The following is a 17,904-nucleotide window of genomic DNA, read 5'->3' on the forward strand; positions in this document are numbered from 1 at the left end:
GGCTGAATACAGAAGTATGTCAGCTACAGCTAGTGAACTAGTTTGGATTCAGGGGCTTCTTGAAGACCTACAAGTCACTGTCCCATTGCCTGTGCCTCTATATTGTGATAATACTTCTGCTGAGCATTTGGCCAAGAACCCCATGTTTCATGATAAAACTAAACACCTAAAAAGGGACATGCACTATGTTCGTGAACAGGTTGAGGATGGATTCATCCAAACAGCTCATGTTTCAAGTTCAAATCAGTTAGCAGACTTGCTCACCAAACCCCTTTCTTCCTCCCAACATCGATTTTTATCTTCCAAGCTTGGCCTTGCTTCCAAAGTCCAGCTTGAAGGGGGGATATAGGAAATATCTATTTATATTTATTATTATTACACAAGGTTGTTAGAAGTTGTTACACAGTTAGTTAGAGTTTGTTAGCCTAGGCTTTACTAGCTTGTATATAAGGCAACTTTAGCTTGTTTGTTGGGCAAGAAATCAGATAATAAAAATATCATTCTCTCTCAATTCCCTCTGATCTTCTGATATTCTTCATATATATATATATATATATATATATATATATATATATATATATATATATATATATATATATATATATATATATATATATATATATATATATATATATATACACACACACGTCGTATGATTCCTGAACTTTGCGTCAATAATTAAGTTGGAGCTACTTGTAGTTTAGGTGATCGAAGAAGACTCTGAATATAAAATATTCGAGTAGGTGGCCAAAGGCCTAGATATCTCTTTCCTACATTATTTATATACTTTTGATCAACACTAATCAACCATTTGTTAATCAGTCCTTAACTAATTGTTTCCCAAAGTATGACCAAAATAAATAAATAAAATAAATAATCACTCACCTCACCATTTTTCCTATTACTTATATTATAGTCGTATTTATTCGAAATTTCCATTTTTGAATCAATAGATCTTTTATACGTATAGTACATGGTATATCGCCATATTGATTACGGAGTACATAATAGTAACCGTTTGTTGAATCGATCAACTTTCTTGGACGAAATACGGTATACATTATTTGGGTAGTCACATATATATATACTCATATATACCCCATCCTTAAAAAAATTGGTGGTTAATGGAAAAAGTAGGGTACGAGACAAAATAAGTTCAGATAATATAAAGTTAGACAAAATAAGTCGAATAGAACAGAGTCGTAACGAACCCCACTCATAAGATGGGATCCTACCTACGGATTATGGAGCAAATCATCGGAAGAACATATAACACTGGAAAATAGATAAAATAAGCCAAAATTAAAGTTTCTAAACGCGAGAACTACGTGTTGTGATATCACATGATATTTCATAGGTACAATGGCACCCCCTCAAGTCCCATGACCTATGCGTCTATGTAGCTTATGATCGAGTAGGACATGAAAAACTACTTAGCTTGTTGTTCCTTTCCTTTTTTCACATCTCGAAATACAATGTAATAATGCACCAAAATAAACTTAAGTTTGGTAAGAAAAGCTTGGTAATATAAATAACTACGGAGTAGAGGTCTAGGGGGCCAAAAATCACATTAATTACACACAATAAGAAATGAATTGAATTGAATACTGACTTTGAATTCATAACAAACTCATGCAACCACAACTTTGTTGGTTAATCAGCCCATAACTACTACTCAATGGCTCTCAACTTCCCGCCAAGCCTTACAAGTTCACCAACCTTGCAAGCAATAGTGTTTCCATTTAGGCTACATTTAGGAATGTTGGTATACATAGTAGTAATAATCCAAAATACATAAATTAATTAACATTTTGTTATACAAATTATTTTGTGGCGTGTATAATTTACCTACTCGACCTAAATATGACTTAACCCACATCAAAACTGGATCTGGCCTGAATTAACAACTCTAGCTAGGCTAGATGTAACCTATAAAACACCTAAAAGTGCAAACAATTTAGGCCATGTTCTTTATAGCTGAACTGAACTGAATTTTTTGAACTGAATTAAACTGTCAAATAAGTCCTGAAACTGAAATTAAGCCAAACAAAACAGGGCCTTAGATCTACAAATAAAATAGAAAACACAACAAAACTATGGCGCCAATTAAATTTGCAACATCCCACAAGCAACTTTTTCCAAGTTTCCAATCACAAACACCCTTTTTCTTTAATTTTGGGGTCTACTAATCCCTTTTTCTTCTATCTAATTTGTCTTTTGCTCTTTCCAATTTCTCAATCTCAATAATTAAATCACCTATCCGAAGCTGGTTGTTCGTTCTTCTTTTGACTTTCCCTTTTTACCATCTCTCTACGGTATGGACCCACTTTAATAATTACTATTCTACGATTCTTTTTGTAATCGTATTGGGCTACAATAACGTGGTGATTATAAATTCTAGACAAATTTTCAAAAATGAATCTCTTATTCAATTAAAAGAAAAAAAAGAAAGAAATTAAAAGAAAATTTGTCCGTAATTAAAACCATATATGGCCATTGGTAGAGCTGTCAAAAATCGACCCGACCCGAAAACCGACCCGAACCCGACCCAAAAATACTGGGTCCTGAACAAGATTTTGTGACCCGTAACCCGATTTTATCCGAACCCGAACAACCCGAAAAGGAATGGGTCAAAACCCGACCGAACCCGTTTTAGACCCGACCGATTGAAAATCATTGTATTTATAGTAATAAATGAGATTATGAGAAAATTTAAGCATAAAAGACACGTTGTTTTTACTATTGTTCTGTGTAATATGATTTTAATTTGAATTATACGCCATTTTATGATTGAATTTGACAAAATATAAACTTTCGTAGGAAAATTTGTTAAGTTGTGCCAATATTTTGTATATTTTTCACCTAAATTAATGAAAATATAATGCGCGTTTTAAAATCTCTCAACCCGTTGAGTCGACCCGAACCCGAAAGTTCTGGGTCTTGAACAAGCATTTGTAAACCCGAACCCGAAAGTGACCGACCCGATTCAACCCGAACCCGAAAGTAAATTTTTACAACCCGACCCGACCGACCCGTTTGACAGGTCTAGCCATTGGTATTGCATAATAATACATTAACCAGTAATTGAATTTTATTTTTATTAAGATTTATAATGTGAAATTTGAGAGGCTCATCGTCCCTGCCCTGTAATAACTCCGTATAAATTCAAGTATTATGACCAATTGATACAAGAAGTTGCGTCTAATGCATATTATACGTATAAACCTGGTTGATTACTCCCTCCGTCCCGGATACTTGACCTGTTTTCCTTATCGGGCCGTCCCTTAATACTTGACCTGTTTCTAAAAATGGAAATATTCTAACAATATTATATTATTTCTCACTCCACCCCTATTAACCCACCTACCCCCTACTCCATACAAAAAATAATTAAAAATTCAACCTCTACTCTTCCCTAACTCACCCCTTTACACATTTCCACTAACTACATTAAAATAATACCCCACTATCAACTACTACCTATTAAATTAAATAAGTCAATTCAAGTCCCTTAAACTCTGTGCCGGTCAAACCGGGTCGAGTATTCCGGGACGGAGGGAGTATTTAAAGTAGTCCGTAGTCCGTAGTCCGTAAGTAATAAATTAATTCCTTGAATTCTCACGAGTGTTACATGGTATGCCGTATGCACGTCCTTGTGAAAAGTGAAAAGTGAAAAGTGAAAACTAATAAAGACATTATAGCGCGCTATATATAAAAACAAAAGAAACAAACAGCCCTGTCTCTCTCTCTCTCTCAGTCTCTCTTAATTAGTTAATTATTTCTCTCTCAAAAACTTGTAAATTGTAAATAGAGAATAAAATCAATCAAAGTGAAGATGAGTCAAAGTCCGGCAAATGAAGAGCGTCCATTAATTTATGATCAAGGGAGGATGAGAAGCCTTGTTGATCTTCTGATGATTGAGAAAATGGAGGGTGTAGATGATAGGACGATGATGAGACAAGAAGGAGGCAATAATATGAGCAGGTGGAAGATTATAAGGGAAAGGCTAGGGTTGAATCATGGCAATGGCAATGGCATTAGTTGTTGCGGTATAGCTGGGTGGCGCTACGAGAATTCATCAATGGAAAACAGCGTTGAAGAAAGTGCAGGGACGACACGTGAGGTGGAGGTTCAAGTAGGGACGAATTTGGGAGCTGCGTTGGAAGTGGAGAGGCAATTCCGTTTCCGTGCGACAGAGAATAGAAATAGCGGTACTAGGGTGTCGCCACCGTTGAGGGTGTCGTTGATGAGATTATTGGAGGAAACAGAGACAGAGACAGAGACAGAGACAGGTGGTGGTGATGGAATAAGATCAAAGGAGGATGAAGGGAGTAGTGATAGTGTGTGCTGCGTGTGCATGGAAAGGAAGAAAGGAGGTGCGTTAATACCATGTGGTCATACGTATTGTAGGTTGTGTTGTAGGGATTTATGTATTAACCGAGGTTCATGTCCCCTCTGCAACCGTCGCATCCTCGACATCCTCCACATCTTCTAATTAATTATACCATTTAAATCATATAGGAACCAATGTGTTAATGTTGGACTTTATTACTGTCACTTCTTTTTTCCTTTTTGTTGCTCCAACCCATTTAATTTCCCATTTCGCATTTGTATTGTGAGTTGTCAATCATGTGTGACTTTGTGAAATACTACAATTTTACAGATCATTAACTTACTTTTTCTTTTACTTTAACCTTTTCCTGCACTACTTTAATACTAGTATACTACTTCCTCCGTCCCGGAATACTCGCAACGTTTTGACTGGACACGATTGTCAATGCACAACTTTGACCATCAATATCTTTAATTACATATTATAAAAACTTATAAAATATTAATATTTTGAAAATATATATTAAGATGAAGTCAACAATATATTATACGGATATTTCATGAAATACCCCCGAGTTTTGTCTTAATTCACCAAATGCCCATCAAGTTCCAATAATTCACCAAATACCCCTCACAAATGACTTAATACCCCAAATACCCCTCCATGACGTCATCATCCTTAATTAACTCAATTATCATCTAATTAACCCACCCATTTACACATTTTTCCTAATTAACCCGTTTTTTCCTAATTAACCCATCTTCTTCCTCTCACTCCTTCCGCCACCAACCCTTCTTCCTCTCCCTTCTTCCGCCACCACATCGCACCCGTTTTCTCCCTCCTCGACCCATCACCGCCGCCACCACCTCGCCCCCATTTACCATTGAAGCCCCTCGCCTTTTCCTCCTCCCTCACGCCCTCCCTCCCTACATTACCACCACCGCCGCCACTCATCACCACCATCTGATCTCCTCCCCCGACAACACCAACACCACTCATCATCACCATTTTTATTTCCTTTGCAAATTCCAATTCTTCAAAGCAAATGATGCGTCAAATCTCATCAATCGACATCCAAGAACAACTCTAAACCCAATTATCATCCTCCTCCAGATCCACTATCTTTCTTCAAAATAAACCCATCTTTTTCCATTATTGATTTCTTTGCATTATTTAGGTTTTCATCTCCAATTTTTTTTGGATGGATTCGCACTTTTCATCTCCCTATATCACACAAATCAAATTTTCATTCAATTCACACTTTTTCAATTAGTTAGTTCCAGCCAAAAATTCGTCTTAATCGAATAATTTTCAGCCAAAAATTCTAGTTGCTTCCTTCTCGTTTTCCAGCCAAAAATGGCGGTGCAAGGTGGGTTTGATAAATTGGTGGTGGTGATCGAATGGTCCAGAAAAGGGGAGAGAGTTTGAGTAGAATCTTGATTTTGTGGTCCTTGAGTTATGGTGGTTTCTAAGGTTCTTGGGCATTGAGTTCGACGAGGACGAAGGAGATGGCGGGGTGCTGGAGGCAGTAGCAGGGGGCTTCCATGGAGGAAAGGGAATGAGGAACAAGGGTGACCGAATCAATTGAGGTGGGTGGTGGGTTAATGGAAGAAGGAAGGGGAGTGAGAAAAGAAAAAGAAATGGGTGGGTTAATGGGTTAATGGGTGGGTAATTAAGGATTAGGGGGTTAATGAGGGATTAGGTGAGTAATTAGATCGTAATTGGTCGATTATGAGGATGATGACGTCATAGAGGGGTATTTGGGGTATTAAGTCATTTGTGAGGGGTATTTGGTGAATTATTGAAACTTGATGGGCATTTGGTGAATTAAGGTAAAACTCGGGGGTATTTCATGAAATATCCGTATATTATATACTAACATTTGTTTTCGTATACTTGAAATAAAATAGGGTCAAAGTGAATTATGTGAATAGTGCATAAAGTCAAACCGTTTCAAGTATTCCGGGACGGAGGGAGTACTACAGTACTACGTACTACGGACTACTTCGTATTTGTCAGGATCCAATTCAATTCTATAACAACCATCAAGGACGTAAACTACCCTCCTTGTTTATAAATTGGTAAGTGGTAACCAACTAACTAATCAAGTTTTAGTTGATTCTTCAAAATTAGTTCCCTCATAGTTTTTTTTAATGCAGAAATAGGAAATATATTACCAACTGAGGATTAAACCTCAAAGTTTAGGGTCATACATAGAAGCCAACAAGGGAAGGGTACCATCACAAAAACCAATATTGGTACCATTCTCAAATGAAGACCAGGCTTACAAAAGTTAAAATATAAACAAACCAAAAAAAGGATGTTAGTTCCATTGACGTTCTTCTTTATATACTGCAACCCGAGACTAACCAAGCTAGACAGTCGAAGCTTCCTCAGTAACCATCTCCATCTCGTAGTCATGAACTAAAGAAGTGGGAGGTTGAAAGTGGTATATCTTCATTGATTTCATCTTTCTCCCAATCTCCGCAAGACCATGAGCAATCTTATTAGCATCTCTCTTCACGTGGAGAATAATAACCACCCAGTTTCTCTGCAAAAGAGAGGTAATGTCCGTGATGATCGAAGAGAGATGATGATCTTTGTAGCTGTGAGGATGATTCAGCATGAACTTTAGAGCTTCAGCATCAGTTTCCAACTCCAGGTGGGTCATCTTCCTTTCCCAAGCGATAAGGAGACCCTCTTTGATAGCAGTGAGCTCAGCAGCAGCAGCACCTATACTGCTGAAATGGGAAGAAAATCCAATTTGCCATATTCCTTTGCTGCATCTAATGACTCCTCCACCCCCAGCATTGTTAATATCTAACCAAGAACCATCAGTATTGAGTTTGAAGAACTGCTTCTGAGGAGGTGCCCAAATTCTGACAGCAGTAGAACTATTCCTGATGACTGGGTCTTTAGACTGAACAATATTGTTAGTAAAGTTGAGATCGGCCCAGAATTTATTATAAAAAGTTAAGCAGTTTTCCATTTTTTGATTGAAAACTGCATTATTCCTATAGGACCAAATGTGCCATATAGCCATAGTAAACACCATTTGCCATTCAGTACACCCACTTAAATTGAAAGAAATCCAATCATGCCAGTTTAAAGAGTAAAAAGACTGTAAATTCAGATCAAAAGAGGAAGAGTGGTATTGAAAAATCATAGACCAGAACATGGATGAACTATGGCAAGTTCTGAACAGGTGAATATTATCTTCAGTAGAATTACAGCATCGAATACAAATAGGGTCAAAATTAGGAATTTTGTGAGAAAGAGTTAGGGCAACAGGGAGAATAGAATGACAGACGTTCCACAAAAGCATTTTATACTTGTATGGCACACTAATTTTCCACATTTTTTTCCAGTTGACATTAATTAAACATTGACTGAGGTCAGAGTTAGAGGAAGAGTGATAAGCAGATTTAATGGTGAAAGAGCCCTTATTATCAAGTCTCCAACTGATAGAGTCAACACAATCAGTAAGAGTAGGAAGGGGGGTAGCTTTGATAAGATTACAAATACAAGGAGGAAGCAGGTGCTCTACTCTAGACAAATCCCATTGTTTATTAGAGATGATATGAGAAACTCTTAAGTGAGCTATGGAATCAGGAATAACAATGTTAGGAAGAAGGTAAATAGGGCATTCACCCACCCAATGGTGGTACCAAAGAGAGGTATCTTTTCCATCCCCAATCCTTATAATAATTCCTTTTTTTAGAATCTCTCTTCCTTTGAGGATATCCTTCCAGATAATAGAAGAATTAGGGTTAGAGAGACAGTCCAAAAAATTAGAACTTTTAAGGTATCTAGAAGTAAGGATTTTAACCCAAAGTTTGTCAGGTTGAGTAAGAATTTTCCACCCTAATTTAGCCATAAAGGAAAGGTTCCATCTTTTTAAATCTCTAATACCTAGACCCCCTTTATTAATAGGATCACACACCCTATTCCAGTTGGTTCTAGGCACATATCTAGATCTATCAACTCTGTTCCAGAGGAACCTTTTACATTTACTTTCAAGATCTTGAATCACAGTGACAGGGAGCACAGAAGTTTGCATCACATAAAGAGGATAAGCATTAAGAACAGACTTAATGAGGGTGCATCTGCCAGCCATATTCAAGAGTTTTGCTTGTCAACCCCTAATTTTGCTAGAAGTTTTGTCTAAAAGATCGAAGAAGTCAGCTTTCTTAAGTCTAGTAGGAGAGATAGTACAACCTAGATATTTCCCAAAGGTGGTAGTGTCTTTGAAGGTGCACTCATTCCTAATATTACAACGAACATTATGATTCATTTTTTTAGGAAAAATAAGAGAAGATTTAGAGAAGTTAACTTGTAAACCTGACAATTGGCCAAAAGAATGAAGAGTCTCAAGCATCGTTTTCATGTTAGAAATGGTGGCAGACCCAAAGAGGAACACATCATCAGCATAAAACAGGTGAGAGATAGACACATCCTTAGACAATTTAAGAGGTTTCCAATTTTTATTATGAACATTATTTTCTATCATGTGAGATAATCTTTCAAGGCAAAGGACAAAAATATATGGGGATAAGGGGTCACCTTGCCTAATCCCTCTTGTAGGAAGAAAACTATCTGTTATTTGACCATTCCACAGAACAGAAATAGAAGAGGTAGTGATACAACTCATGATTAATTTGATCATGGAAGAAGGGAGATTAAACCAATGGAGAGTGTCATGAATAAAACTCCATTCAATACTATCAAAGGCTTTACTTAAATCAATCTTAAGTGCCATACATTTTGATTTAAAACTGGCCTTATTAAAAATATGAGCAATTTCTTTGATGATAATCACATTTTCATCAATGGTTCTATTCATGACAAAGCTTGACTGCAAGGGGCTGATAAGATTGGGGAGCAAAGGCTTAAGTCTATTTGAAATAATTTTAGTAATCAGTTTATAAATAGAATTACAAAGCCCAATGGGCCTGAATTCTTTCATACAACAAGGAATATTAGTTTTAGGAATCAGGCAAAGATAGGAATTATTAATATTATGGGGAATAGAACTTGAAGAAAAACATCTTTGCACAAAAGGAGTGATAGAAACATTTAAATCATTCCAAAACTTTTGGAAGAAAAGAGGTTGTAAACCATCAGGTCCTGGGCTTTTAATAGGGTTCATTTGGAATAAAACATCTTTAATTTCCTCAGCAGAAGGGCAGCTATTTAAAAAACTAACATCAGAACTAGGAATAATAAATAATGAATTGGGAATCTGCATGATTCTAGTGCTAGAAAGGTGAGAGGAAGTAAAAACCTTAATAAAATAATCTCTAGCCATAGATTTCAACATGTTCTGGTCATGAATCCAAGTATCATCATCATTTTTTAAACAAAGAATTTTACTTCTAGACTTTTTAACTTTAGCAATAGTATGAAAGTATTTAGTATTCCAATCAGCATACTTTCTCCAATTCAACCCAGCTTTTTGAGCCCAAATGATTCTTTCTTTCTGATAAATATTTTTAAGTTCAAAAAGAAGTTTCTTTTCAAGGTCAAAAATGAACTGGGAAAAACGTTTAGCCAAACTAATTTGACAACCATCAATTCTTTTGAGCAGATTAACTTTTTGTTTTCTTAAATTCCCAAAAATGTTGGTGTTCCAACTCTGGATAGAACTCAGAAAATTATTGCGGCCAGCTATAAAATTCATATCAGCAGCTATCCAATTACTAAGAAAATAATCCTTAAAAGCTTCATGAGAAAGCCATAGTTCTTTGCATCTAAAGGGAAAGGGACCAGCTAATTTTTCAGGAAAAATATTGACTAAAAGGGGACAGTGATCAGAATAGATTTTAGGTAAATGTAATACCTGAGTATGAGGATAAGTGTTAATCCAGCTTGGATTTGCAAGCGCCCTGTCCAAACGTTCACAAATCAAATCCATGCCTTCACGAGCATTGCTCCAGGTGAACGGATTCCCATTGAACCCAAGATCAACCAAAGACGCAGCATCAGCAAGCACATTAAGGTCAGCACATTGACTTCCCACAAACCTTCTTCCCCCAGACTTTTCAGCTTGACTTGTCACCTCATTAAGATCTCCTAAAACTAACCAAGGGGTAGTAGGAGGAGGGAGAGATGATTTTAGGTCTGCCCACAGCTCATGTCTCTTAGTGCTAGTGCTTGGGGCATAAACACCAGTAATAAGAACTTCTGGTTGAGATGGGTTGAGTTTAAACAGGGCATGAAAGTAATTAGGGGTTTTTTCAGTGTGCATTATAAGAGAAACAACATGAGGATTATAGAACATCCAAAGCCCACCCCTTCTGCCTTCAGCTGGCACAACCAAGACTTTATCAAAACCTAAGTGTTTAGCCACACAATTGGCTCTGTCTTCATTTTTTTTTAGTTTCAAGTAGAATGAAAATGGATGGTTTGTGATTGTTAATGACATCCCAAGCATAAGGAATAAACTCATTCTTAGTAGCACCTCTAATATTCCAAATTACAATCTTCATATTAAGATCAGGAAAAGAAGAAGGGGTGAAACCTGAAACTTTGAGATCATTGACTGGAATCCATGGAAAGAATCCCTCCCAGTCTTTCCACTTCGGTAGCATCTCCATCAGCACAATTTCCTTCATCTTGAGGGGTGACACCATTGCCTGTATCTCCTTCTCCCCTCCATTGATCACTCCCCAGTAATGGAGTTCTAGCTTGACACCCACTACCCCTTTTTGGATCGAGTAAGTTGTCGTATGGTTTGCTAGACGTTCTAAGTCTAGTTCTACTGGATTTGACTCCAATGCATAGTCTGCTGGGTTTCTTGGAGGTGGAATGAATGGTTGAGGAAGAAGAGCGGGTGGAGTAGGATGAATTGGTTGTTTCAGGGAAAGGTTGGTTCGTGGGTTGGTCAAGTTGGAGGATCGTGTTTGAAACTCCTGAAGACGGAGAAGAGAACTGTGCATTAATGCAATCTTTTGTGGAGTAGGTGGTGTTTCTATCGATGCCCATGGGAGTCGGAGCGTCGGCGCTGATGAGCTTCTTGGTGGAATGAATGGGTTGGCTGTCGGGTCGAGAGGTTTGGTTCTTCGAGTTATCGGTTTCTGCAGGTTGTAAGGAGAGAATGGAAGTCGAAACATTAGGGAAGTTCTGGAGTTCCCCGCATTGTGATTCTCCAAGTTGATGAAGTTGGTCGGAGTTGATGGTGGAGACAGTGGGGGTGGAGTTGCTGCATTGATGGGTGATGGGGATGAAAGCGGTGGGGATGATGATGGAGTTGGTGGGCGAGCTTTGGCTCTCCTTGATGCTCGTTGCTTGCGAAGGCGAGGGAATTGGGGTTTTCTCTCCATGGTTGTTTTTTTCATTGAGTTGTTGGGAAGACAGGGAAGAGGAGAAGACAGTGATTGAAGTTTTTCCAGGATTATTTGAAGGCGAAGATGAAGTGGTAGTGGAAGGGGCACCGGCTGAATTGGCCATTGTAGGTGCTGCAACGTGGCTTTGTAAAACTGGGGAATGAAAAGTTGGGGCTGAAGATGAAGGGTTTTCGTTTACTTGCTCAGAAGAGAGATTTAATGAGGGATTTTGATCATTCCCAAGGTTTTTTTCCCCAATTGCAGTAAAGGCAACTTCCTTTTCCATAATATTTTTCTCTGAATTTTCATTTTCCAGAATCTGCCAATGATTTCCTTTCCATGGAACTTTCGATTTATTTTTGTCTTTGTTTTTGTTGGGTTGAGGGATCAATGAGTTAGATTTAGTTTGGGTTATCGTGTTTTTTGGCTGGGTAGGTTTATTGGGCCTTGGGCCTCTCTTATTTATCACTGTAGTCCATGGACCATAAGAATCAATGTTTTGGTTTGATAAATCCAACAAGGCAACAGAAGAGGAATTGGTTTGACTTGTTGACATAAGGCAAGTGGGTTTGTTAATGGTTGGTGGGGTCTGATTTGTAGTGGATTTTTCGGTGGATTGAACATCAGAAGGTGGGCTTGAAACATGCAGCATCAAATTAGGAAAATGCGGTTTAGGATTAGGATTAATTGGGTTAAGTAGACACTTATCTTTTAAGTGTCCAATCTTCCCACAGGAGAAACAAAGAGAATGAATATTTTCATATTCAATTTTCTGCCATTGATTCCCAACCCATACCTTTGAAACAAGAGGAGAATTGAGATCAATAACCAGACAAACTCTAGCATACCTTGCGCGGGTTAGATGGTCCGTCGCATAATCGACCCGAATTGGTTGGCCAGCCTTTTTTGCGATTTCAAAAAGAGCTTGTTTATCATAATATTCCACTGGAAGTTCTGGAAATCGAATCCAAACTGTCATCGAGTCGAAAGGATTCATTGAAGGCCTGAAGTTAGGTTTCCATTTAGTTATCATCAGGTAATGGTCAAGAACAAACCATGGACCTCCCAAGAGTGCCTTATCATAATCATCCTGGAGTGAGAATCTAAAAAGATATACATTTTGGCCAAGATCTATGACCTCCAAACCTCCTTTTGGCCTCCACATAATTCTTACTCTTTGAGTAATAAAAGATGGACGAACTGATATTCCTAGACATTTACCCATAAGAGTGAGTTTCCAGGGTTGTCTAAGCTTGTTCAAAGTATCCCTTGGGAATTGAACAGCTTTAGAGAAGTCAGGAGGATCAACATCTTGATCTTCCCATTCCAGAGAAGTGATCTGAATTTTTTTTGCTTCCTCGAACCATTGGGAATTTCCTGCTACTACTTCTTTAAAGGACACAGGAAGCACGGCAGGGGATGAGTGAGGTTGTTGGGCATCATGATCGATCATATTAACGTCGTTAATTTGTTGATCCTCACTAGGATCATGACCCATGTCGATTGTTGTTGCTGCTTGATTTGTTTCCATACTGAAGACGAAGCTTGAAATGTGAACGAAATGGACTGGCACCTGCAAAACAAGAAGGAAAAAACACAAAAGAAATTGGAGAAGGAAACCCCTCCTTGAACCTAAGAAGACCCCTAGAGGCCTTCTCGCCAGAGGCGAGAAGGATAATCTCCAGTAATCAGACTTAGATCAAGAGAGAAGGTAGAGAAAAGATTTTAGAGAGAGAAACATTTCTTGACTCGTTAGAAATTGTTCTATGAGAAATTTGTATCCTAGTTCCCTCATAGTTGGTTCATGCTTGTCAAACAACTTTACTACTCAAATGGATAGTTTTCGACTCAAATACAAGTTTTCAAAACCAAATACAATTTCCTATCTTATCTTTTCAACACTTCTGCATTATTTTGACTTCTTTTTAAATAATATCTTTACCAAATTGATTCCAACATACAAAATGACGTACTCCTTTTTTTTTTTTATTGTCCCAACTAAATTTTATTCACCTTTGTTTAGGCTCCCACTTGATATTCAATTGGGCCACTAAGTCTAAAGCCCAATGGCTCTAAACAACAGCATCAAACCTTACCACTATGGCTATTCAGCCACCCATTAAGGCCCAAGCCCCAATAGCAATAAATGACCTATGGGCATTTATTATGCAAACACTATAAATAGGCCACCAAGGCTCACACCTCAAGGTACGTCCAATTTATCGCCTTAAGACTACTCTTTTAGAGAACTTCTCTCTAGAATCCGAGCATCGTTCTTACTTAGGCATCGGAGGGGCTTTCCTCGGAAACACCCCCGAGGCTAGTGACTTTGCTCTTGTGCAGGTGAATTCGGACTCGACTCATTCAAGCAAGCAAGATCTTCAACACATACGAAAGGGCCTTCATTCGAAGCCCATTGTTTCCATCTTTACAACACCGGAACAATTTGGCGCCGTCTGTGGGGAAGAACACTTCAAAGCCTTTGAAAGACATTAACCACCTCTTTCTGCAAAATGGTTAATGATGTTATCAACAACAATGATGACGATATGATAGTGCGGTCAGATTCGGAATCTGACGAAGAGGAGCACCCTCAATCGGTGGCGAGGTCACAGCCAAGCAGAGCTACGACCGCCACAAACGCAGGATCTCCGATTCCAACTAAGGAAGAGCTCACTGCGGCCATGACCATCATGCAAAACTTCCTCTTCAATGAGAAGCAGCAAGGATTGGCAAAAGACCGCAGAGAAGAGAGGAGGACCAGGCGAAGGCTGAACGAGCAGCCCAGTGTAGAAGTGTCCAGACCCGAACGAGAGCTCCTTCCCTTGACAGGAACACACCTGACGTCGAGATGGATGGAAAGCACGTGGGACACCCAAAAAAGGGCACAACAACAACCAGATTGGTTTGCAAAACCATCGCCCACTCCAACAGCTCTCCAAAGCGAATCGACTACTCATAATACTCGGATCCGGAGCTCGGTGCTCAGCAGGTTGAGGCCCTCGGTCCACTCAAGGTTAAGACCCTCGATCCACACGAGACTCGGGGTAGGCGAATCAAGAAGATCTGGCGAACGACCCGAGGTCAGTAGCCGAGAAAGAAGAAGAGACAGGAGGCATGATCGAACCCCTAGCCCCCATCGTACGCCCGAACGTTCTAATCACAGAACCTCGGCGAACGAAGGCATCAGGGCTAGACTCGGGAAAAGAATCATGACTCCCACGTCATCCCCTTTCTCGGACGAGCTGATCAGGGAAGAGATACCAAAGGTAAGACTGTCAGCACACCTGACATACAGCGGAATCACGGATCCGAGGGATCATGTCATCTCCTACGAGCAGCAAATGTTCTTGAGTCCCTACTCCGAAGCATGTTGGTGTAAATATTTCCCAACCACGCTAACCGGAGTGGCGGGAGAGTGGTTTAGATCGCTGCCGAAGGGATCGATCAAAAGCTGGAAGAAGCTGAAAAAGAGATTCTGCACACAGTTCGTGAGCAACAATCGCCCCGAGCGAACTACGGCAGAACTGACCTCAATCCAACAAGAAAGAGACGAAAGTCTAAGAGAGTTCATGGCCAGATTCATGAAGGAATCAACAAACATACCAAACTTGCAACCAGATGTGGCCATCTTCGCCTTGAAGCACGCGCTCCAGGAAGGGAAATGCTGTGATAAGCTCTCGATGAAAAACCCCTCCAAAATAGCCGACGTGCTCCAAATGGCTGATGCGTTCATCAGAACCGAAGAGTTCAACAAAGCCGCTGCAAGGTTGAAAGGATCGTCGGATCTGAGAGACACAAAAAATGCCCAGAGCAAGCCCGAGGGCGGCTCAAGGAAAGGGAAGGAGAAAGTAGGAGCTAGAGAGATGAGCCCGAAGAAAGACGGGAGAAGGGGTGAACTTCAACCCAGATACACTAACTACACTCCACTAACTCTGCCCCGAAAAGAAATCTTTAGCCTCAACAGAAATGATGAAAAGTGGAAACTACCTGGGAAGCTCAATTCCAACCCAGCTCGGAGAAACAAGAACAAATGGTGCGAGTTTCATGATGACTTCGGTCACCACACCGAAGAATGCAACTCGCTGAAAGACAACATTGAGGACCTCGTTCGCCGAGGCTACCTGAAACAATACTTGTTAGACCGAAGGGAGGAAAAAGAAAAGGCCGCAAGCGGCAAACAACACGAGCAACCCCAGAAAAGGGTCTACGAAGCAACAGGGCACAAGAAGAATGACATCCTAGTGGTGTTCGGGGGACAGAAGTCTGGCCAGGCCAGCAAGAAACACCTAAGAGCTCTCACCCATCGAGTCAACTTCAGTGCAGTGGGAGACAACCAACCACACCCCCCGAACATGACATTCACTGCCGATGATTGCTTCGGAGTTCAGTACAAACATGACGATCCTCTAGTCATTTCCATGGACCTCAATAACCACAACGTACACCGAGTATTGGTCGACGGAGGAAGTGCCGTCAACATCATCTTCAGAAACTGCTTCGAGCAACTGATCCTCGAAGAGTCAGAGGAAGCATTAACGAAAGTCAGTTACCCCCTGATCGGATTCAACGGATCCGCAGCTATCCCTCGAGGAAAGATCACCTTGCCAGTCACAGTGGGCGAAGGCCAAGCAGCAAAAACCCTTCGGGATGAATTTCTGGTGATGGACTGCGGCTCCGTATACAACGTAATCATGGGAAGAACCATGATTCACAAGATGCAGGCAGTCCCCTCCACATACCATCAGCTGATGATATACGTCTCGGACGCAGGATTCGCCGAACGAATTAGAGGTGATCAAGAGATTGCAAGAAGAACCTGCCACACCGCCATCAAAGCACATGCGTTGGCAGACTTCTTGGCCGAGTGCTCATACCAGGAAATGCTGGATGATACCAAAAGCACTTGGGAGGTCTTCACTGACGGATCTTCCACAGTAAACGGCTCAGGAGCAGGAGTTGTACTAATCCCCCCAACGGGGAAAAGCATAGAGTATGCATTGAAGTTCGGATTCAAAGCAACTAACAACGAGGCCGAATATGAGGCCGCAATCGCAGGGATAGAGCTTTGCTTATCCCTGGAGGCCGAGCATGTTTGCCTCAAAACTGATTCCCAGCTTGTAGCCAACCAGATCCGAGGGGAGTATGAGGCCAAGTGGCCCAGCATGACAGCTTACTTAGCAAAAATTAAATCCTTAACGTCAAAGTTAAGATCCTTTGAAGTCATTCTCATCCCCCGAGGACAAAACACGCAAGCAGACGCACTGTCAAAACTCGCAAGCTCAACACTCATCGACTTAAACAGGTCGGTCCACGTGGAAGTTCACCAAGAGAGAAGCATTGACTTGCTACCCACCACAGTATGCAGTTTACGTACCGAACCCAGCTGGATGGACGCAGTAATTGCATACAAAGAAAGGGTAGAACTTCCCGAAGATAAGCTACAGGCGAGAAAGCTGAAAAGATTCAACAAGTGGTTCATCATCAGCGCCGAGGGAGAGCTCATGAGGAAATCATTCTCCGCTCCACTGCTAAAATGTGTGGGTCCAACAGACGCTGACTACATCCTAAGAGAAATCCACCTCGGGATATGCGGAAACCACATCGGAGGCAGAACATTGGCACACAAAGCCCTTCGGGCCGGATACTGGTGGCCCACTATGGTTTCCGAGGCAAAGCAGATGGCAAGGAAATGCGAGAATGCCAAAAGTTCGCACCAGCTATCCATCAACCAGCTCAAACCTTACAATCAACACTGTATCCCTTACCATTCGCACAGTGGGGGTTAGACATCATTGGTCCCTTCCCCTCAGCTACGAACCAGAAGAAGTGGTTGATTGTAGGAGTCGACTATTTTAGCAAATGGGTCGAAGCTGAAGCTGTCTCCTCCATCACCGAACCTCAGGTCCGCAAGTTCATATGGCAGAACATCATCACAAGGTTCGGCATACCAAGACTGATGGTCTTCGACCACGGGAAACAGTTCGACAACACCCCACTACAAAAGTGGAGCAAACAGTTCGGCATACACCTAGCTTACTCGGCAGTTTGCCACCCACAAAGCAACGGGCAGGCCGAAGCTGCTAACAAACTTATCCTCAACGCACTCAAGAAAAGAGTCGAGGATAACAAAAACAAGTGGTTAGAAGATCTACCCGGAACGCTATGGTCCCTTCGGACCACCGAGAAAGAAGCTACTGGGCAAACACCGTTCCACCTTGTATACGGATCCGAAGCTGTCATCCC

The 17,904-nt window shown here is 40.5% G+C and overlaps 1 protein-coding gene across 1 annotated transcript; it reads left to right on the top strand.

The window, feature by feature from the left end:
* Window positions 1-3,733: 3,733 nt before the first annotated feature.
* On the top strand, window positions 3,734-4,667 carry LOC110781180 (E3 ubiquitin-protein ligase BRE1). The gene has a single exon (XM_021985410.2). It carries the CDS (start codon window positions 3,836-3,838, stop codon window positions 4,493-4,495), a length of 660 nt encoding a protein of 219 aa, XP_021841102.2. The 5' UTR covers window positions 3,734-3,835; the 3' UTR covers window positions 4,496-4,667.
* Window positions 4,668-17,904: the final 13,237 nt, after the last annotated feature.

This window comes from Spinacia oleracea, chromosome 6, assembly GCF_020520425.1.
Source record: "Spinacia oleracea cultivar Varoflay chromosome 6, BTI_SOV_V1, whole genome shotgun sequence".
NCBI classification, from domain to species: domain Eukaryota; kingdom Viridiplantae; phylum Streptophyta; class Magnoliopsida; order Caryophyllales; family Amaranthaceae; genus Spinacia; species Spinacia oleracea.